Raw genomic sequence first — 23,300 nt, 5'->3', positions numbered from 1 at the left:
AGTTAATGTCTGGCTTGTTTTCTTGCTGCTGCTTTGCCTCAGTGGGGTATTTTCTGGTCTTACCTTGAGCACAACTACAACAACACATTACCCGTATCTGTCAATAGTAAATGCACTGCATTTATACAGTGCTTTTCTAGTCTTGTTGACCACTCAAGGTGCTTTGAAATCTCAAAGCAATTCCCTCTTTAACTTCAAGATCGACAAGGAGGATTTTGGTAAAGCAGAAAATTGCTTCGAGAAGCGCTTTGAAATACTGCAATGCACTACTACAAACAGAATAAAAACCCCAGCCTGTCTGCACAGCCTTGAAGGGTGTGGGGTAATTTACATAGGGCGGATAAAAGTGGAGCTTTGTCAGTGTTGATGGACAACTGAGTGTCTAATGTGGCTGTGCAGAGAATAAATTTGCGGTGCATCCTTCATTTGTGAGACACTCCTGTGACGAGTTTGTAAAACACATTTTTTTTGGAATCGTTTAAGGTCTAGAAAGGAAGCAGTCCTCAGTGGGACAAGTGGTTAAAATAAACAGAGAACTATCACTTCAGGTTGTCTGACTCTTTGGTAGGAGGGTGACTAAAAGACAAAGTAAAGAAAACTGCTTTTATGAATGTTTCCTGAGGAGGGGCCACAGAGACAGAAACAGGCAAACGTCACATACAGGTGCGTCAGATTTTTACACACAGGATTCGCTTTCTTTCCACACTCCTTGGAGGAGGACTACCTCCTAATTCTTCAATTTCAGTTCAATTCAACAGGCAGATGGTTTGAAACTTGGACACAACTGGCTGTTCCAACAGGACATTGATGCCAAACACACATCAAAACTGAGTTTTGGAATGGACAAAGCAGGCTAAAATTATGCTTCTGTAATGGTCTTCCCAAAGCTCCAACCTCAACCCTACTTAAAATTTGTGGACTATGCTTAAAAGGCAGGTCCATGCCAGGAAACCAACCAAATTAAATGAACTCTACCAATTCTGCCAAGAAAAGTGCTCAAATCTCCAGCCAGAAGCTTGTTAGTGGCTAACAAAAGTGTCTGGTTGAGGTGCAACTTGATAAGGTATGCTTAACCAAATATTAGTCAGGACATTGTATGGATACATTTGAGCCTGCGTGTATAATTTGGCCTGGTGTGAAAATCCAAAATAAAGTCAAATTCTTTTTTTTTAAAGTCAGTAAAGGTGTATACTGTACAGTTGTTACCCTCTAGATAAGAGAAATTCAAAGAAGTCATTAAGAGCCCCAAATTATCTGGACTGTTCACCTATACACTAAACTTTTGACCACTTCTGTAATATGTGAATGAAGGTGCATGAGAGGCAACAAAAGAAACTGAATAACAATAACAGTTTATTTGAGGAGCTAATTAAATCACATGTATCTAAGAGCTTACTAAATAATATCCTGAGCGATCTCAAGGGTACACCACCCACTGACAGAAAAACACTTTGTTAAAAAGCTTGTCTGTAGCGCCACCTTGTGGTTTTTTATTCACTAATGAACTCCTCAGGAGTTCATGCTGTGAACCTTTGCTTGCAGTACAAGCGTCTGGTTAGGACTTGTAGTGATGCAGAATGAGTGCATTAAAAGTAATCCCAGTAAATTTCAATCTCGTGGTTTATGCATTTTTTAAAAATGCACAAAGATTGTGTGGCGATTACAGCTTTCATAGAGTGTTTCACACTTTGTGCCCGTGGCCATCATCTATTTCTGTGGTCTCAGTTATCTGTGACAGTCTTCAGGAATGGACCGGACTATATTACACCCTCTTCCCTCCCCCAGAAGCTGTGCTAAAGTAACAGCTGATGTCAGTCCTGCTTAAAGACACACACACACATATGCACACACATGCACACAGACCACACTGGCTACTCGGTCAAAGAGAGCCAGCCAAAGGGGAGTAGGGCTCCTGCACCTTCCTCTCCCTGCGACACATCAGCACTTGGCACAGAGGAGGCTCCATACCACGCTTCACAAATCCACAATCCAAGCCTTTAATCCCAAGTTACAGCAGACTGAAAAGGGGAGGGCAGTTATCTAACTCTCTCAGCACCCCCATGTGCCTGCTTGGATCATGGAGCTGCACTGCCTTCCCACTGATACCCCCACCACAGCCAGCTCCTGCTCCACGGATCCCCCGTACGACAACTGCCCACCTTTTGGCCAGCGAGAGAGAGCCAGGGAGAAGGAAATGGAGAGTGGAGTTGTGTGCCCTGCTGTAACCAGACTCCCAGGCCCCCAGAGCCCACTGCCTGGTCTGGCCCCAGCTGTGGCTGAGGTTCAGACAGTGGTCGGTGGGGGAAGAGGGCCTGGCGTTTGGCCAGCTCACAGCTACTGCAACTGTAAAGAAGGCCTGGGAAGACAGGCCTGGGAAGCAGAGCTAAGCAGAGGCATAAACACAGCAAGAGGAGGAGACAGAGGAGGAGAACAGGGGTGTAGCTGGGGAGTTCATGTGAACCAAAGCCCAAGCCCATCACAGAGTGAGGAGCACCGGAGCGCTCTGTCTCTGTATGATAATCTCCCTGATGCTGAAACATCCAACAGCCTCCAGGACTTTGACACAGAAACAAGCCTCCAGGAACACTTGCAGGAGCAGATGCACCAAGCTGTAGCATCCAAACAAATCCAGGGACTGGTGGAGGACGACCGTGTGACTGAAAAGATGCTCAGTAAAAGATGTTCTAGCAACCAGGACCAGAAACCAGACCAAGACGAGGAGCATGAACAGGAGCCAGAGCTGGACTCAGGATCCTGTAGATTAACAGAAGGGGACCTGATGCAGCATCACCACCTCCCTATGTCGCTTCCTCAACATCTTACACAAAATTCCGCTCAGATGCGTCAAACCAAGTGTCACGACCCACCGCTGTGGCCTCCGGCTGATGTCAAACAGCCAAAACAGACATCTTCTCCCAGAGTGCCCCCTCCATTACCCCTGGCAGACCCCTCTGCCAGTGCTCTACGCAGCCTCCTCACCAGCCTGCAGCACCAGATAATGAAGCAGAGAGAGGAATATGAAGCACGGATAATCAGGTAACTTCAGCTTGTTTTTCTTTGTCCTACATTTTCTATTTATAAATCCCCAACAAAGATTAATTACACCACGCGAAACAATATGAAGTGTCTTAAAATGTAACGTGGTGATGCTTTTGGCTTTAATATTAGCATACACTTACAGCTTAATGACTTTAAGAATTTTCCAGCCTGCGGTGTATTTTCAGTGAAGGGTAACACACTGTTCCCAGGCAAAGAAAGTGTGTACGTGTGTCCACTCAGCTGTGCTGGCGTGGTCCCTCAGTTGACTCCAAGCTTCACCCTATATCCTGTTTAGTTCACAGATCAGCGAGAGCTGATTCAATTCTGTCATAGTTTCCCACGGATCTCCTCGTGATGTGCTATGATGGAAATGCTGCTTGTATACACACGAAACAACTCCCTGCATTTTGGATAACCAAAGTTGTGATTTGGGTTTTTTAGTCTGGAGCGGAAACGGATGTGCATCTATGTTTGTGGCAAAATAAGGAGAAACCTGCTTTTTTGTTGCCATCTAGTTGGTATAAGCCAGCAAAAAAAAGAAGCACAGTCCGTGCGCATGACATATAGACCAGCTCATGACAGTGGAAAGAGAGCTAATTTAAGGGGTCATGCTGCTGACCTAGACACAACATGTACCTCATTTATTACTGATATAGATAGACCAACACTCAGTGTAAGGTAATGCATTGGTAGTAGTGGAGATGACAATCCTTTTAGCTCAATAAGGACCGTAAGAAAAGAAATACATAAATATGCAGACAGATTTAACTCTGCACGCCAAGCTTTAGAACTACCTGTTCAGACTCTCCAACCAAACAGTGCTGTGATTTGCCCCCTTCTTGATTTCTTAGTTTTTTGCATATTAGTCACAGTTACATGTTTCAGAGCATCAGACAAATTTTAACATTAGATGAAAATAACCAGAGTAAACACAAAATGCAGTTTTAAAATATTAATTTCATTAATTAAGGGGGGAAAAGCTATCCAAACCTGTGTAAAAAAAAAAAAAAAAAAAAAAAGATCAATTGCTCCCTAAACCTAATAACTGGTTGTGCCACCCTTTGGAGCAAGAACTGTAATTAAGCATTTGGAATAATTGGCAATGAGCCTTTCACTGTGGAGGAATCTGGTCCACACCTCTTTGTAGAGTTGTTTTAATTCAGGCACACTGGAGGGTTTTCAGGCACGAACAACCTGTTTGAAGTCATGCCAAAGCATCCGAGTTGGATTTAGAACTGGACTTTGACTAGGCCACTCCACTACCTTCATTCGGCTCATCATCATGCTGCATAACTCAAGTTTGAACAGATGGCTGGACAGAATTTATGGTTTCAATAATTAAAGCAAGTCGTCCAGATGCTGAAGCAGCAAAGCGGCCCCGGACGATGACACTACCACCACCGTGTATGACTGTCGATATGATGTTCCTTTTATGAAATGCCGTCGTTTTTTTTGCCAGATGTAACAGGATGCAAACCTTCCAGAAAGTTTAACTTTGCCTCATCAGTCCACAAAACATTTTCCCACAAGTCTCTGGGATCATCAAGATGTTTTTTTTTTTTCTTTCAAATGTGAAACAAGCCTTTGTTTTCTTTCTGATCAGCAGTGGGTTTCTCCTTGGAACTCTACAATGGAGGCCATTTTTACCCAGTTTCTTTCTTATTGTTGAATCATGAACTCTGGCTTTAACCGAGGCAGGTGATGCCTGCAGTTCTTTAGATGTTGTTCTGCGTTCTCCGGTCACTTTCTGCATAAGTTGCCGAGGCAGTCTTGGAGTAATTTTGGTAGGTCAGCCACCACTGTTCCATGTTTTCTTCATTTGTGGATAATGGCTCTCTCTGTCGTTCACTAGTCCCAAAGTCATAGAAACAGCTTTGTAATTCTTTCTTGCTGGGCTTTTTTTTTTTTTTTTTAAATAAATGTGTTTGTTTGAAACAAGTTAGCCTACTTCAGTTTGTCAGATTCTATTTAAGTGACTGCTTAGTTTAACACATATGGTAACAATAAGCCCTGGAGGTGCCTAGTGAAACTGAATTTGGCTTCCCAGAAAGTGTGGTTAATCACAGTTAATTCATGATTTAATAAGCTGGCAGTGTTACTTTTCATACAAGGTCAAGTAGGTTTGGATAGTGTTGGATAGTGTTTTTTCCCTTAAAGGAAATCATTTAAAAACTGTATTTTATATTCACTCAGGTTACCTTGGATATTAAAAGACTTGTGTACTTTTTTTTACAGGACTCTAATTATGTTGTTGATATAAGGAACAATCCAGTAATCCATCCTGTCATTTTTAAATAAATTACAAATAAATTCTTATCCTTTACCCTATTCTTCTCCTTTTTAACTTTAATATTGTCTCTTTTCCTCCTCACGTCATCAGTCTGGAGCAGAGAAATGAAGAGCTACAGGTGGAGGTAGTTTGTCTGAAAACAAACCTCGCACAGCAGCGGCACTGGTACCAGGTTGTGCAGGCGAAGATCGTGGAATCTGAACGGGCACGGGCTGCCGCGGAAGCACATAATACCACGATGCAGAGAGAGATGGAGCAGTTTTTTGACATCTTTGGAGAGCTCAACAACGAGGAAAAGAAAACAGAACACATTGTGAAGAGCTTTTGATAAAGGTTATGATACGAGCAGTGTGTGCAAAGAGTAGGAAATAAATGCACAAGATGAGCTGGTCATTACACTCTAACGAGGGTCTTTTATCACTATGTCACTAATAAAGCAATGTACAGTCATTTCCTCATGAAGAATCTGAGAATTGCACAAAACGGCACCAAAGAAAGAAAAATAATCACTGATGTCCACTTTATTAGCTGAGTATGGGCAAAAGATGTTGGCCAAATGGTAATATTGTGGTCATTGCAATCACAGAGGACATCTCTGGAAATAAAAGGAGGAACAAACTGAGATGTACAGTGTATACAATGGAGTATTTTCTTTTAAAAACATAGTAAACACATGAGATAAGGACTGAGCATCACGTTGCTCAGGTTATCTGCTAAGATTTGGAGAGTTGGATGGCCACTCCTCAGGTCATTTAAGGCATGACTGAAAGAATAAGGTCATGGTTGTGTACAACATAGTGCATTAGTCCTCGGTGACTCCGTAGTGTCTTCTTTCTGCATGTCCATCACATGTGCAATCAGTTATGCATAAAAAAAGAAAAAAAGAGGGGCAGCTGCACAGTCCATTTTCAAGGTTTATCTTTGAGTTTCAGATTCTGATTCAGGACAACACAGTCTCATCCACGCTTAAACCACACCATGTCTGCTTTCTCTCTGGGAACTTTTAAAAAACCTGAACAGCTGGGTCAGATTATTCAAAAATAAGGACGAGTGCTGCACAGCATGTTCTCATAAAACATACAACACACATTTAAGGCCAAAAAAAAACAACAAAAAACAAACCCTCGAAAAACTACAACAGCTCCCCAACTCCAAAAACTTTCTGAATTAAGAACGGAAACATACTGTGAGTGAAAGAATGCACTTGAATGCAATTCTTTGTATCGCAAGAACTACAGTTTCTTACAGGTGTGAAGCCTTCATGCAGGTTAAAACGTGTCGTCTGGTTTCATGATTCATTGTGTAACTTTTCCAGCACTAATGGAATGGTTTAAAAAAAAGAAAAAAAAGAAAAAAGGGAGCAGCCCACACGTTTTTCAATGAAATGTTTTGACAAGAGGCTTAATTCCCACGGGCGTCACTGTAATTGTGTGCAACACTCTGCAAGAACACACAAAAATAAATACAAGTATCTTGTTTTGCCTCTTCCGGATGTACAGGATTACGATCTTTTGATGTACACACTGATAGTCAGTACCGTAAGTCAAATAGGGGTGATTGCAATATATATAGATATAGATATATGTAGCTCCACAGACATGTTGAATTTCTTAACCAAACAAGCACATCCTATCTATGTGTAATGAAAGGGTCTACAGCCACTATGAGTGACATCTTTACATACAGTACATTGTATCGGGAAATAAACAGTAACACTGCAATCACAGCTTCCCCTCGCTGTCAGGGGGAAAAGCTTAAAACCAACATCACTCAAGCCAATTAATTAATTATTCAATTAAAAACAAAAACACTGTGCAGAACGCGCCGCTGTGGAGATCTGCAATACTTTTGATGAAACTTTAGATCAGTGTTTGATCATCAGATGATTGATGCCATCAGTTTATGGTAAGCTTTTGTTCTTTGTGGCGTAACATGCACTAGAGCAGGTCGCAGTGTGATGCTTGCCTGCCCCGATTTGATGACGATGACCTCTGGTCTCGACTCGCTAAAAAAATAAAACTTTTAAAATACAGGCGTACAAAAACAAACAACTCCCCCACCTACTACTGGCAAATCAATATGGATGCATACACCGCATAGAGGCAGGTGATCAAGTAAAACAACGGAGAAAACAGAGGACAGGTATCTTTTACCTGCAGGCAGCAGTTCCAACGACAGAGGGGGTAACAAATTAGAAAAATAAACCTGTCCATTGAGGATAAAGAGGAAAACTAGAGACATAAAGGGACAGAACTAGTGGATGTGGAGTTAAAAAACAAAGAAAAGAAAGGATGGTGATGGCTGTTAAGCCCCTTTCAGACATGTACCCTCTCCTGACGGTGTCTGAACATGTCTGCTTCATGTATTCAAACCTGTGATGGCAAATCTCCTGGGTCAGACCTTGTAACGGTTACGTAAGACTTCCAGCATGGCACAAGACTAAGAGCATGCAGGACATTAACGGTAACGCACGCCCAAAGGTGTGCCGCGAACGCGTCTTTGCGAGTTGCTCAGCTCACAAGAGAAGGCCCTAAACAATAAAATATGCGCATATTAACATTTTAGCTCATAAACTTAGTTTGCAATAAGATTAAAACATTCTTCATTTTGATTATTCCCACTCATGAAGAGAGAGATTTGCTTTGGAGCCTGTGTGGGAAGGCTTTTCTCAGCAGCGCGCACACACACATACACAGAGTGCCCCTGTTTGAGAACAACGCGCTCAAGAGTGTGTTTACGCTTAACTAAAGGCAATGCTGACAATATTCAGGCATGTCATGTTTGTTGGGTTGAATCCATGAACAACACTGATGTAAAACTGACCAATGTCTGAAAGATTGTGCCGTCACTTTAACAGATTGCTGACTTCACCGATGTTACATATTCCATGTCTGAAAAGGGCTACTGATGTTTGGACAGCGAAAACTGGAGATGGCAGGCAGGCAGACGGACAGAGAGATGTGTGGAAAACGTCTGTGTTCAGTGATTCTCGTCCAGAGGTCCTGTCAGTGTGTCGATGCTGCTGCTGTCTGTGTCTGAGGCCAAGGTGTGCTCTGTGGACATGGACGAGATATCGTTGGCTGAAGAGGACTGGGAGGCCGAACCTGACACCACATCTGACATGTTACACACAAAAAACAACAGACAGAACCAGAAATTTAGCTGCATATGGCAACAAAAATTTACACTTCCTAGTACATTATTACTGGAACATCCACTCACAGCCGCTCTATTAGGTATACCTGTTAAACTGATAATACAAATACCTAATCAGCCAATCACATGACAGCAACTCAGTGCATGTAGACATGCTCAAGACAACCTGCTGAAGTTCAAACGGAGAATCAGAATGGGAAAGAAAAATGATTTAAGTAACTTTGAATGTGGCATGGTCGTTGGTGCCAGAGTAGTCTGAGTGTTTCAGAAACTACTGACCTACACAACCACCTCCAAGGTTTACAGAGAATGGTTTGAAAATAGGAAATATCCAGCGAGCAGCAACTGAGGCTACAATTAACATGGGCTCACCACAGGTTTGAAAAATGTCTAATATGATGCGTCTCGATTTCTGCAGTGACATTTAGATGGTAGGGTCAGAATTTGTCGTCGACAACATGAAAGCGTGACTTCACCCTGCCTTGCATCAACAGTTCAGGCTGCTACTGGTGATGTAATCGTCTGGAGCATATTTTCTTGGCACACATTGGGCATCTTAGTACCAATTAAGCATTATTTAAACATCACAGGCTACCTGAGGACTCTTGCTGACCATGTCCAGTGTATCCCTCTTCTAACAGCTTCTTCTGCTAACAATCTCAAGCTGCTTTCTTGAACATGACAGCGAGTTCACTGCATTCTAACTGTCAGCACAAACAGGCCAGATCGGGGTCCAGTAAATCATCTCTGGGATGTGGTGGAATGAGAGAATCACATCATGGACGAGCAGCCGACAAATGTGCAGCAACTGTGTGACGCTATCAAAGCAATATGGACCACAATTCCTGAGAAATGTTTCCAACATGTTGTTGAATTATCCTACTAAGAATTAAGGATAGTTCTCAAGGCAAAATGGCAAGGTATACCTAATAAAATGGCATACCTACCTAAAATGACATGTGTCCACAATGGTACATTTAAGGATAGCTGTCTTGTGGCCCATAAATGAAAGTGTACTGTAGCTAATAAGACTGCTGGCATTAAGATGATGCTGCTGTTTTAAGAGTATTGTACTGAAAGACAATATTTAGGGACAACTACTGTTTCCACTGCTGCACACTGACGTCTGTGTGTGTGAACAAACAAAACTAACAAAAAATATAAATACATGTACACACTGTTCGAGGATCCTTTTGCGCCTTATGAACGTCAAAGTGAGTGTTTGTTTTGGTGAAGCTGAAGCGTTTTTCAAACAGTGACAAGTCCAGTGGCGCTGGAGCTTTGGGCTTATGCTAACTATGTTTGGGCTGACAGTGGAAAAATAAGCCGCATCTTTGTACCTGAGCAATCTTCTTTCATTAGACCATTCTTGTTCCTCTCCTCCCAGTCAATCACCTCTTCATAAATAAGTTCTGTGGAGAAACAGAACAGGTTAAGGCCCTTCAGTGGTGACCACACTCACGCCTGGACGTTCAACACAAAAGCAGATTACAGCAACAGTAGAAAAGCAGTTGCCCGGTATGGTGCACTGCTGGTTTGCTTCTCTAGAGGTCAGTGTATCCCACCTTTCCACTGCTCAATAGTGTGCTCTCTCTCTTCCAGCTGCTTGTCAGAAATCTGGGGAGGAGGCTGTGAAACAAAAGGAAATACCCATGTCAGAGGAAGGTCACACACAGCCGCAGCGCTGATAAAGTTTACCACAAATTGAGGGGAACAGCTTGCTCACCGCGTCGGCCTCTGCCGGGTCGTACCACACGTGAATGTAGGGGTGATTAAGAGCTTCTTCTACAGATATGCGGCACTCGGGATCAATGACCAGCATTTTGGAAAGCAAATCCCGTGCTTGACTTGCTGTTATGACAACACAGGAAGGGCAGGATTACTATTGAAACAGGCTTACGACATCATTAAATTTAAGTATTCTTTTTGACAACTGAATATTGTCCCTGATGGTGTTGGCGAACATTTCTGTCAATGTCAAGATTTGTTCCATTTGACCTCTTAAGCTACACCATTACACCGCAGATTAATTACTAAAACTATGCAGTACAGCAGTATCATTGGATACTAATACTATCATTATATTAATGCTGCTATCTTGTATATATCGTACTTACTATTGTTTGAGTACTTACGATTGTTTTATTGTACTTTTTATATTTTACATTTATTATTGCATTTTGCACCAAGGGAGTGGCACTCCAATTTCGTTGTACCCTGTACAATGACAAAGGCTATTCTATTCTATTCTAAAAATAACACTCTACATAAATAGAGTATCAAAAATTCTTACTCTTCAATTTGTCATGTTCTGACTCAGAAGGGAAGGCCCAGTCTGGGAAAAGCTCGCCAAAGCTGACGCCAGGGTACTGTGGCTTGTTCATCACATAGTTCCTCACTGTCTCCATCAGTCGGTTCATAAACTCGAGACTGGGTGTGCCCAGAATCTCAATCACCTTATTCCACTGGTCGATGTCTAGAAAACACACTTGTTATGGAAATATCCAGTAAATTGATGGGCCTGTGCACATGTAAGCAAGTGAAAAGAACAGATGAAAAGGTACAGAATTGATCCGACATGTACACTAAATCATTCTGCAATGTTCAATGTTCAGTGTGGAAACTAGCAAAACAAGTCAAAATTGATGCTGATGCATGACAACAACATGCTTATGTTAAAGTGGTGTGTTTTTTCCTGCTAATTTAGCATGCTGATGTTGACTAACAGTCACAAAAGATAAAGCACAGCCAAGCCTTATGGTAATGTAACTACTGTAATGCTGTAACTATCACCAAAGCATAGGAGAGATGAAAATTTTGACCTTACATGATTACCAGTTATTACCATTCACACTCAGATTAACAGGAATTTGTGCTCTAAAGAAATGTAAATGCATCAAATAGACGCTGAGTCAATTTACTGTCAAATAACTACAAAAGCAATGATTCATCCTGAAAAGCTACAGATGTAACCACATCGTGGCAACATATAAAAAGTCCCTAATCTGGGAACAATGGGTATCTGTCCCAATCCATCAGGTGGATATTGGGCAATTTCAGTCTAGGTTAATGTGGCGACTCAGTTAAGTGAACAGAGCAGTATTACAATATGAAGAACCATGTTAGCATGGCTAAAAATACAGATATGCATGGTCTGCTGAGTTACTTCTGGACAAGGCAATTACTTCAAAGCATGGGAAGCAATCTATCATCGAATCACACTTGTGCCCAGCATCCATTCTCAGCTACTCGGGTGCAATGCAAAGGGGAAGCTGGGAGCTAAGAGGCACCTTACATATGTAACAACAGAGATTAATATTTATTGAAGAGAACCGGGAATTAGAGCCTGACCTATACTGGATATATTAGGAGTAAAAAATTCTCAGTGGGTTAGGATCTGCAAAATAAGTAAATCATATCAGTGTATAATGAGTTAGACTCTACAGAGAAAACACAAAACTTTATGTTTAAACTCAGCCTGAGTGTTTTGTAAATTGTAAATTCAACAGCTGAGAAGGTGCGAGTGTGCCGGGAGACCCACAAGACTAGAAATATTTGATAGAGAGTGAATGACGATGCAGGAGGAGGGACAACAACCGGCACAGAGACGATGAGAGCTGTGAAGGATACGATCAGTGCCCTGGAAGATGACGCTGCCCTTTACCATCTCTCCCATGATACACCCCACTGACCAGATGTCCACTGGGAACAGAAAACACACAAGCACGCACAGATGCACACAAACACACACATAACCACACAGAAGAGATATTAAATTAAAAGTGACCAGATAACATCAACTACATAATACAAATCCACACTGAATATATAGTAACATAAAGTGACACACAGAATGATGAACATCATGCTCTATGGATTCAAATTTGAATGAGAAACATTTAAAATGCGAAACATGAGCTCTCATCGGTTTTGGTGCATCTGCCAGCAGAGTCGCGGCCTGAGGCTTTCATCATAGCCATCTTCAGGCTTTTCTTTCTCTCGCTCCGGAGTCAGTCTCAGCTTTCCACGCCTTTCTCCACAGCCTGGCTTATCAGTTTGCACAGCTGTTGCTCTCTCCCTCATTTTTCATGTGTGTAATTGTACGCACTTAGCAGGACAGGCTGTATTTCGTTTCTCTCTCTCACTCTCCAAGTCGACTGCTTGCTTGTCAGTGGTTGTCTGGGGCAAATACCCATTAACTCCTCTTTTTCCCTCAAATTCACCTTCCCTAAAAATTAAAAGTTCTCTCTCTGAAAATATCTCCAGAGAATCTACTCCAAGTCCACTCAGCCATTACATAAATGTAAACTCTGGGTGGGTTTCACTGATGATTGGTCTCACAGATTAGCTACATTCTTTGGAGAGCAGTTCCAGGACTACTTCCATTTTCCAAACCTACCCCAATATGATGAGTCATATTTCATGCTCCACCCTGTAATTAACCCAGGTCAGAAAATATTGAGATAACCTGTCTGTTTAGTAGATAAATAATATCACGGGTCAGGTTTCTATCTCTGACTGCAATGGCTCTACACAGAGCATGCATTTCTCAGAATATTAACTTAACTATTGCTTTGATTCCCCCCTCCAGATGTGTTTTATGCAACTAAATAAACAATTCTTGCCTTTAACAAACAAAAATATCTCAATGTCTCCTGGCTCCAGACAGAGCAACCAACTGTTGTGTGAGACGAACAAGAAAGGATACAGTCCTTTCCAGGAAAGAGGACTTTGTGAGAAATCATTTCAGCCATTATGCAGCCAACTGACCACAGGTCCACTGCAGCAGAGTGGTGGTATAGTAAACATATTTGTTAACATCATGCTAATATACCAAGAGTCAAACTTACTATGATGAATCAAAATTAATTAATGTTACCACTTTGCACTTGAGAACCATTGCTAATACACACTCACCTTTCACTTTATTAGGCACACCCGTTCAACTGCTGACTAATGCAGATAACCAATCAGCCAGTCACATGACAGAAACTCAATTTAGTCATTTTCCCAATTCTGAAGGTAAAAGGGAGACCAACCTGGTACTAGAGCAAAGTGCATCTAATAAAGTGGTCAGTGAGTGGGTTTTTTTTTTTTTTTTGGAGCATTGGACCAGAAAGAAAAAACCCCCCCCACAATAATCAAAAACATCAATTAATCACAAAGGTTAAAAAAACCTTCAAGAACATGAAGAGCTCCAGGGAGCAGCTTGTATTCATAAATCCTGATGTGTTAAATGATTTTCATTCTGCAAACAGAGTATAGCACGGACACGCTACATAAAGTCATGTCAGACAGATTATTATAAAATAATTATTCTGAAAGAGAACAGTGTTACATGTTGACCAAGTAGTGTTTAAAAGTTATACTTTTAAGACTGGTGTTGGTTTGTACTCACCATTTTCCTTGTACTTCATGCCGAGAATGACCTCCGGGGCACGGTAATATCTGGTCACCACGTACGGGGTCATCATAAAATTAGTGCAGGCTGTCCTAGCTAGGCCAAAGTCTAAGATCTTTAGTGTGCAATCTGACTTAACCACAATGTTACTGGGCTTCAGATCCTGAGTGGGGAAAAAAAAAAATCTATAAATTTGTAGGAAAACAGGCACATTTATCTAAAACTATTTGTTTAATATAGAACAAGCAGCTGGAAATTTAATATAACCATTTTAAAGTTAACTTTGAAAGAATTGTCTAAATACAAAATATAAATATAAATACAAAATGAACAATGTTATTTCAGAGATATACTCATTGGTTAATGCTAAAATACCAAAACAAGCAAAAGTTTAAATAAATGCCAATTTTTTTCATGTTTGAATAAATATTAAAGAGTTGTCAGGTTACAGGCACAACATAGGAAACGTGAAACTTTTAAGCGCTATTTAAGTATTAAGTTACTGTGTTTTCAGACTGACTCTTTTAGCCAGCAGCACATTTACTGCTTGCACTTACCCTGTGGATTATGCCAGCAGAGTGCAGGTGCCTGATGCCACAAAGGATCTGGTATAGCAGGTAGGACATCCTCTCGTGGTCTAGGTCCATATGGATCACCTGGCATAGGCTGGCATCCATTAGCTCCATCACCAGATACCTGAGAGGAGGAAATGATTAGAAGTGAAAACTGTTTTTGTGTGCTAATGTTCAACAGCGAGAGCTACAAGTGCAAAGAAAAGAAACAAAATAACAGGGATTAAAAAAAAAGAATCAGAAAGAAGACAAAGTAAGAAAGCAGATAGAGGAAATGTGACAAAGGCAAAGCATGAAAAATAGAAACCAGAGACCGAATGAAAGCAACGCAGAGGATTAGAGAACGTTGGAAAGTAAATAAGAGGATGTTTGTTAGATGAAAGAAAGGCGCAAAATACTTCAGTTTAAATCTTTGCATCTGAGAGAAAACCAAAGCAGCCAAAAAACACTTGAGTGCCACTCACAGATCCTGAAATTCCTCCAGGGACTTCTGAGGCGTGAATACATTGATCAGACGGATGATCTGCAAGCAGAGAGACAAGCCGTTACTCTACTCTGTCGCTCTCCCACCTACTGCAGAGGCCCAACTAAAGGCACAGCAGGGCTTCTGTTACCTCAAAACAGAAATGTTATATTTAATGCAAGGAGATAACTTTAATTCAAATTTATATTAAATATGTTCTGGCTGCCTCTTCATATTAAAAATATTGTCTAACACACGAGAGATGGAAATTATAAACTTTAACATTTTTCGGCCACACCTCCGTTTAACCTTTATCAAACGTTCAACACATTTTATTGCAGGTAGAAAAAGAAGATTTACATTTTTGTGGTTGACACATTTGAGCAGCACCAGCTCCCTGTAGGCACGCTTAGCATGGGTCTGGTTCTGAAAGGGCCGACACAGCTTTTTCACTGCCACTGGTATACTGAGGACCGTATCTAGAGCAGAGCTGCAACAGATTTAATTAAAGAGGAAAAAGACAGAGACAAATGTTATCAAAGAAGAAACTAAATGCATCCCAGAGAAAAAAGTTTATTCAAAAATTCCAGGTTACACATTCAGTTTCATTCACATTTTAAAAATAGTAAAAATAAAAATATGATTTTTTACGACCCTACTTTAAACATGGGGCTGCACAGAGCAAAGAAATCAGCTCTTCAAAGATGACTTCAGTCTAAAACCCTGCTAAGAGCCCTTAGGGGTAGTGATATTCATTTAAATCAACACTACGTGCTGATTTTTGTAAAGCCTTAACAGTAGTACACTGTAATAAATGTTAATACAGTTTAGCTCTTGTATCTAATGCCTACATTATGGCCTTGGGTTAGGGTTAGCTCGCAGAGACTTCAGAGAATATTCAAGGTGGTTAGTCTTGCCAAAGAGAGATCTCAAGTTTAAGGGGCTCTGAAACATTATCAGGGCAATAAAAACCATATTATTGAGAAAAATGGAAAATATTTAGCTTCAAAAGGTCACCTAAACCACAGCAGTTTAACTCTCAGTAAAATGTATTTGTATAGCACTTTTCACAGACAGAAATCACAAAGTGCTTCATAATGAAACATAAGAAATGAAAGTATAACACAACAATGCAAATCAATAGAATACAACATAAAACAGGTGCGGGGTGCGTGTGAGGATGGATGACTCACGACTGCAGACCAAATCTACCCATGGGTCTGCACCCATAAAGCAACCTAAACCCAAACCAGATGGGGGCAGTGATTTACTGAAACATGTGCAAAAACACATGTAAATACAGTATATGAGGGAAAGGCAGACTTTATATAATTCCAACAAGCTTGAAAGTTAACATTTGATATGAACCCCTTGAAACGTCTACACAGCCTGAGCTCTCTGAGTCTGCTTTCTTCACGTAGTCTTCAGGAATAGTTCTCCAGGCTTCGTTAAGGAGATTCAAAGCTGTTCTTTGGATGTGATTTTCCATTGACTCAACTAAGGAAATTTGAATAAATTGTGTTTCTGCGTAACAAAGTGCCACATTAAAGCTGCCAATATGTCTGTTTTTTTACACCTAACTCAAGGGATCAACACTGGATCATCCCATAAGTTAATTTTTTTCTGTTTGAATGATTCAATGTAAGTGGTTTAACAAACAAAAAAAAATATAAATAAAACAAAACAAAACAAAAGAATCCCTTTGAAGACCTTCAGAAAGCCTGGACAAAAATTGCTCAAGACCACTTGGAAAACAACCAGAAAATCTGGCTCCTTGGAAACAAAACACAAAGAAATGATGGCTCAGGACTTTCGCACAGTACTCTGTAAGTCTGACATTCAGGGAAACATATCTAAAATTAAATTCAAGCTCCATTTGATATAATGATGTAGCCATTAATGAATTAAGTCAAGGGTGCCAATATTTCTAATCAATAGCTTCAACAAATGTGAGATTTTCAGCTTGGAACAATGATATTGACATTACAGTACTTTTTCCAGCAACATTTACACTCATGATGGAAGCAAAAACACAGATGACACTACTGATCACATTAACTGTGTCTCTATTTAAGAGTCGCTGCAAGCTGTGACACTTGATAATGAGCCAGCCTATCTAACACCTGACCCAAAGGCGCTCAACCGATTTTGCAACAATCACTAACACATGAATTATACTTCAGCGTCAGATCTACACCGTAACCGAAACCCCATTTTAATCCTACGCCACAATATTCTACCCGACCTGCACCTCCCGAAAAATGTAACTACGTGTCACCTTGAGTGGTATGGAAGTTTACGGTGTAGGGGAAAAAAAAAGGTTTTCAGTTACTACGCAAGTTAGAATGTAGATTTCCCAAAGCAGTCTAAAGTTTTAACCTGTGCCCATTTAATCAATCAAACTAAAAAAAACTGCAGTCTTACCAAACAATGCCTTGGGCCCCAGAGCCAATGGGCCGCAACTGCTGGTAGCGCTTGAGTACAGTGAAGGTGGAGTCCACCACCTGAACACTGTAGAACTGCCCCTCCGCCTCACTCATCCTGCTGAACAGTCAGGACCACCAGCGCTGTCTGCAGGACAAAGGAAAACAAAACAGATGAATATCACCATGTTCGAATCCCATGCACGCTCTCCTCTGCTCTCCGTTTCACAGTGTGTGAAAAGGGCTGGAGAGGGGGACACAGCACAGCTTAACAGATGAGAGACAGGCTCAGTTGAATGTAGCACTTTATTGAGGTAAAAACCTTGAACAACCCTTCCCAAAAGAGTTACTTTTTTCTAAAACTAAAGACGAGGATCGTCTGTTAGGGCCAATAAAATATCTAATCCAAGATAAACTTTGACTTGACTTGCATGGAACTTTAAATGCTTTCATTGATTAATTGATAACCTCACGCTTCTCCAATATTTTTTATGATAACAGCAGCATAAGGCTGGAGCTACAGGCTGAGCCTTTAATGTTTGGTGCGCTTGTTAAAACAGAGGAGCGAGAAGGCTAACAGCTTACAGTTCCCTCAGTAAACACGAACATACCACGCACACTCACACACGCAGCATTTAGCTTGAGCCTCTTCATTGTTTCTTGAACTGCATCCAGCTTCACTACAAGTGTGCGTTCAGCTATGAGCACTGGATGAGCACATACATGCTAATAAATTACACGATGTGCTTGAGTGTTTATAACAAAATATGAAAGTGTTAGCACAGTTTCCACAGACAGGAAGTGGAGGGGTATTACTCTTGGCAATAGTTTATGTGTGTATGTGCATACATCTGTGGGCGAGAACACATAATCGTGTAGCTACGCAACAGCAAGCAGTCACGGCTGTTTGTCATTCCTTCAGAAAACAGTCACCAGTTTGAAAGGAGACCCATTTTTTTCCCCCTTTGACGGGGAACAGCGAGACAAGCAATCACTGGATTTCGTGGTCACAGACACAAACGTGCTGACGAGAAAAATAAGACGTTTATGATCGAATGGACCAGAAAAAAAAACTGTAAAGCTAAAGCTAAAAAAGCAAAGAGCTACATAAGGAATCTGAAACAGAACTGCTGTCGGGTAACAAAGTGTGTGCGTTTAGCTTAAATGTTCAACTGGAGACAGAAACATTTATTAAAAAAATTAATCAAAAGAAAATCTAATGATTGTAGTTCATTCTCCAATAATCAAGAATTAGCATGCAAATTATTTCAATTATAAATTTACCTAAAGGTGATGCTTATTCGGAATTTTATTTAAGGAATACATTTCAAAACTAGCTGTGAAAAGGGGGCACATACCACTGTGCTGCATCACACTCAGTAAGTGCCACATTGTTGAAATGAGCTAGGCCATCCTTAAAAGATCACTGTCTGGAGATCAACCTAAGTTCCTTCAAAACCTATACATGCCTCAGCTGGACCTTTTCCATGCATGTAAAGCATAACAGCCACTGGTAATTGTTTCTTACTCTCAAACTAAAGGACACTTTTCAAACATGCCCTAAATAATCTCCAGTGTTTGTGTGTGTGTATTTTCATTGTTTGCTTCACAGTTTTAACTTCCATTTTTAGATAAAGGAAAAAAAATGATGTGTAAATAATAATGCTGGTTGGTATGCACTGGTATACAGCTATATCAGCCAAACATTGTTATCGACAAATAAGGCGACATTTACTGATGGCAAAGGTCCACGTCTCTGCTTGCCATTGTATATGATTGTTTATTTCCTACTGTGGTTTGTTATGACTTATTCGCCCGTTTGTAGGCCGGGGTTTTTTGACCATGAACAAACACTGGGAAAAAGCCTTCACGTGTAGGAGGTACAGAACTGCAACCTTGCCATTAGTCAGATGAAAAATGAATCCTTCTCAGTTACTTTCTTCCTCTGCCTGTCTCCTCTCTTTCAAACATACATCCAGCTGGCTCTCTGACTACACCCAAGGGAAGAACTGCAAAGACCTTTACTTCCTTCATTCTTTTTGTTTTTCACAACTTCTTTGGCTTTGTCCTTTTCCTATTGTGCTACTAACATACCCCCTCAATTGCATCGTTCCTACGGCCTCCTCACAGATATCTCCAATGATGGTCCTGACAGATATATATTTTCATGACTGCTGTGACTGACACGCAAGCTGAGCTTTTCTGTTTACATAATGATGTAAAATGTAGGTACAGGCAAAACAGCATGCTAATGCCAAGGCTGTACTCCACATCTCAACAGCACAGATCTCAGGCCACAGGACACAAACACCTTCTGCTAAAAAATACAGAAAAGACCATTTTAGCCTCACTGACAACAGCAGCATTTTGAGATATTTATATTTTTTCATATAAGATCTGGTGTGCTGCTTTTGCAACACACACATCGAGTTAAAGGATGCTCTGAGGAGACCATTATTCATAACCAAAACCACTGTAGCTTCATCAGTCACCTGGTGCCAGGTTAGTCACAACTACTGGGTAATTGTAAAGTTGATTCAGCACAAACACTGACAGGGAACAACTGTTTGATTAAAGCTACATACCGCTCAGAAAGCCAAACAGAAACATAGGCAGACACCTGCCACAGTTCTGGGCAGCAGGCTCTGAGGAATTTATTTAAAATCAAAAGGTAAATCGATCGTGTGGAAAAAAGTTCCCCAGAGATTCCTCAGCAACTGTGGGTACACTAAAAGGAAGAGACATCCCAGAACAAACTGCTTGTGAATGATACCATTAATCATTACTAGCCAAGGTTAAGGGCAACACTGATGCAGCTGATCCTGTGAATGCAGATAAACTGCTAAAACACTTCATCAAATACCAGAGGGAAAACAAACAAAACACTACTTTAGGTTGAAAATTATTTTAAAAAGGATGATTAAACCATGTCAACCACAAAACTGCCTATTAATCTAAAAGCTTACAGGGAACACTGTCATCAACAGTGTCTCCAGTTTTTTCCCCCTCAGACTGAATTAAAGGTAGACGTAGCTACTATGACATCATCCACTGGTTTGTGAAGTCCTGTTTTAACTCTTTTCCACATAAAGACGACATTTAACGACCTCACCCATGCCCTTAATGGGTGAGTTTCGATACCTGTATATCAGTAAACCTGATGACCTCACTAATGATGCAAACCCAGTCATTTTGTTCTATAAGCAGGCCTGAAATATGACAGAATCTCAGTTCAGAAAAGAGCTTCAAGGCTTACTCGTAGTAAGAGTGAAAGCCTCGAGTCGAGCGTTTTCGCCGTGTCATATCTGGTTGGTGTTTTGAAAAGCGATGTGACAAGCGAGGGGTGAGTCTGACAGTGACACCGCAGGCTCAACAAGCACACCGTGTGTGATCCTCCTTTCTGAAAATGAGAATACCCAAAATTTACTAAATGGAGTTTATGTTGTATCGACGATATGAGCGACTGAGCTCATCATGTCATCAGGAAAGTGTTTACAGAGGTCAAGCCTGAGGTCTGTTTTCCCATAAACTTCTGCAGAACCGGAAAACACTGGTATCAGGGCCCTTGTGGCCATTGTTCACACAATCACTTACACACAGTAATATATATTTACTCCCATAAATCAAGGCAGAATATAATCAACCAGTTGGGGAATATTACCTATTATACAAACCCTCCTGTGTACTATTGGTCAACAGCGGAAAACACCAGCCCACCAGCCCACATGGCCATTTTAAAAAAAAGTAAAAGAAAAAGAAAAAGACAGCTTAAGGTACTTCTCAGTTGGTTTCACTTTTCAGGCCTGGAAGCCTTATTAATTAATTAATTTTTATTTTTTTACACTCTGTTTTCTATGCAGCAATAGTTTATCAGAATCAGAATAGTAAAGAATATCCAGTTTGGCTGGATGTTTTCTTAGTGCAAACAGTGTTACAGTTTTATGGCTGAGAAAATGTACTCAAATAACACATTTTCCCCCCCTGCACATTATTCAAGATGATTTTAATTACAAATATTAACATGCACTGTATTTAGTGACTGGTACAGTGTATGCAGCAGTTTAGAGTTGTGTGCATTGCTCAAGAACACTTCAGTATATGATTGAGGAGCCTGAAATTGAACTGCCGACCAAAAAAAAAGGATTGATGCAGTGTGCTTCTGGCACAGTTCAAATATCAAACCGATATATGCCTAAAAATGGCTGAAATTACTGAAAATATGAATAGTTCTAGAGTTAAAGGTTATAATGCTCGGGTATGGAAACCTTTTACAATGAGCTTCCAGTTTATTGTTAAAGCCTAGTAGGACAGGGTGCTAACTCACTGGAATTCTAATTCTTTGTCACTGAGAAATTCAAATCAATTCATATTTATTTATTTATATAGCACCAAATCTCAATAACAGTCACCTCATGGTGCTATAAACTGTAAAGAATACAGTTATCTGGAATATGAATGAAAAGATGGGGGTTACGTACTCCTTTTCTCTTACGTGATGATACTTATTACACTAATCCATATTTATGCAATGGTATGATGATCAAAGAGTTGATGAGAGAAGTGACCTTCACACAAGCATCACGGACCTCAACCAAAGCTCGTGGCAGTGACTGTTCAGTTCAGTCTAATCCAGGCTTGGGGGTCTGACGTGGCCTAGACTTGGGAGTTAAGATGGGGAGTCAGTGAGCTGGCCATGAGATCAGATTAGCATGGCCTGAAGCCTCAGCATCTCATCTTGATGTAGCAGAGTTACAAAACACAGCAGGGATGGGTACAACTACACGGGAGTCTACTGCTGCTGAACTAGACACACCAAATTAGTCTTTGAGAGCAGTCTCCCGGGGAAGAAGAAGGATGCAAATTAAAACACGGCAAAGTTGGACACACTCTGAACATCCATGTGATCCCACTAAAAAGTTAAGTGCGCACAAAGTGGCTGAATCACTGACGAGCTCGCCTTGCCAATGACATGCCAGAAAAACCTAGCTTGGGCTGTGAAGAAAAAAAATCCCCCTAGTTTTCATTGCATCTGCACCTGCGCTTGTGGTGACTGTGGTTAAGGTTTGTGAGCAGGCCTACACAAATGTCATTAATTTGGATTACATGTGTGTTTTCGAGGCTCTGTGGGTAAGCTATGCGAACTGACAGCTAGACGACGTGAATTTTTAGCATTTCATAGCGCCGCACGCCTGCTCTACAACACACACACACACACACACACACACACACAGAGTGTGAGGTATGAAGTCACCCGGGTATGACACACCGTGGCCGCAGCACTGTTGGCACTCGGTGCTTTAACACAGTCAGAAACCATCGGTTTACACAGCTAAAGTTACACCAGCATACACGACAGCTGAGTTCCCCACACCTCAGTAAAGGTACGAAGTTAGCAGGGCCTACACTACCATTGTTTTTCAATTCGGTGGGCAGCAATGCGGTAGTCAGGCTGAACTGTAAGCTCCGGCGGACCAGCGAACGGGCAGCAGGCGGCAGCTGCTGCGGCGAGACCTACCTTCTCCCTTCGTCTCTCCCAGGGCACTCCCATGCATCGAAAATATAGATAAAACACTCCCCGGGCTCCTCAGACACAACCTGGGCTTGGAAAAGTTGAAAAGGACGGTCGGCCCGGCTGTCACGACTGACAGACCTTCCTTTAGTTCCTAGCTAACTCCAGCGGCAGCACGGACGGACGGGTGCGGAGGAAGGGAACGCCACAACAAGCAGAGACCCAGCACGGGCATGACGTCATCACGCAGAGTTTACGTGGGCGCAAAGTTTTTTTTCCCTTAGCCAAAACTTGGAAAACTTTTTCTTCTTCGTGTGATTGGTTAATGTAATAATGTATGTGTTTTGAAAAATTACAAAAAACAGGAAACCCTAAATAATAACAATAATCCTATGAGGGCACAAATAAAGACACACAAGACAAAATCAATAACTATGCATAAATATT

The 23,300-nt window shown here is 41.1% G+C and overlaps 2 protein-coding genes across 4 annotated transcripts; one reads left to right on the top strand and one right to left on the bottom strand.

Moving 5' to 3' along the window:
- The first annotated feature begins 1,856 nt into the window (after nucleotides 1-1,856).
- On the top strand, nucleotides 1,857-7,036 carry si:ch211-247j9.1 (uncharacterized). The gene is made up of 2 exons (XM_005467783.4): nucleotides 1,857-3,036; nucleotides 5,420-7,036. The coding sequence occupies exons 1-2, from the start codon at nucleotides 2,078-2,080 to the stop codon at nucleotides 5,655-5,657; spliced, it is 1,197 nt and encodes a 398-aa protein (XP_005467840.1). The 5' UTR covers nucleotides 1,857-2,077; the 3' UTR covers nucleotides 5,658-7,036.
- Nucleotides 5,723-23,085, bottom strand: mapk9 (mitogen-activated protein kinase 9). Of its 3 annotated transcripts, none has more exons than XM_025897008.1 (12): nucleotides 22,860-23,085; nucleotides 17,346-17,492; nucleotides 15,282-15,411; nucleotides 14,923-14,981; nucleotides 14,444-14,582; nucleotides 13,884-14,049; nucleotides 13,194-13,265; nucleotides 10,779-10,961; nucleotides 10,212-10,336; nucleotides 10,051-10,114; nucleotides 9,826-9,897; nucleotides 5,723-8,445 (listed from the first exon to the last, which is right to left on the bottom strand). In XM_025897008.1, the coding sequence occupies exons 2-12, from the start codon at nucleotides 17,459-17,461 to the stop codon at nucleotides 8,309-8,311; spliced, it is 1,263 nt and encodes a 420-aa protein (XP_025752793.1). In that variant the 5' UTR covers nucleotides 17,462-17,492; nucleotides 22,860-23,085; the 3' UTR covers nucleotides 5,723-8,308. The 3 variants fall into 3 exon arrangements, with proteins under 3 accessions (XP_025752793.1, XP_013133015.1, XP_005467841.1); XM_013277561.3 differs by lacking the exon at nucleotides 13,194-13,265 and adding an exon at nucleotides 12,116-12,187 and having other exon boundaries at nucleotides 5,723-8,382; XM_005467784.4 differs by lacking the exon at nucleotides 13,194-13,265 and adding an exon at nucleotides 12,116-12,187 and having other exon boundaries at nucleotides 22,860-23,084.
- Between the last annotated feature and the right edge of the window lie 215 nt (nucleotides 23,086-23,300).

Source organism: Oreochromis niloticus, linkage group LG2, assembly GCF_001858045.2.
Source record: "Oreochromis niloticus isolate F11D_XX linkage group LG2, O_niloticus_UMD_NMBU, whole genome shotgun sequence".
Lineage (NCBI taxonomy): Eukaryota > Metazoa > Chordata > Actinopteri > Cichliformes > Cichlidae > Oreochromis > Oreochromis niloticus.
This window is presented reverse-complemented; position numbering and strand designations above follow the sequence as displayed.

Bases quoted from the DNA above. Each gene is read 5' to 3' on its own strand.
- si:ch211-247j9.1 (XM_005467783.4), top strand. From the start codon at position 2,078: ATGGAGCTGCACTGCCTTCCCACTGATACCCCCACCACAGCCAGCTCC. The intron at 3,037-5,419 runs GTAACTTCAGCT...TCACGTCATCAG, and splicing joins TATGAAGCACGGATAATCAG to TCTGGAGCAGAGAAATGAAG.
- mapk9 (XM_025897008.1), bottom strand. From the start codon at position 17,461: ATGAGTGAGGCGGAGGGGCAGTTCTACAGTGTTCAGGTGGTGGACTCC. The intron at 15,412-17,345 runs GTAAGACTGCAG...AATCTGTTGCAG, and splicing joins GGGGCCCAAGGCATTGTTTG to CTCTGCTCTAGATACGGTCC. The intron at 10,115-10,211 runs GTGAGCAAGCTG...TTTGTTTCACAG, and splicing joins ACCCGGCAGAGGCCGACGCG to CCTCCTCCCCAGATTTCTGA.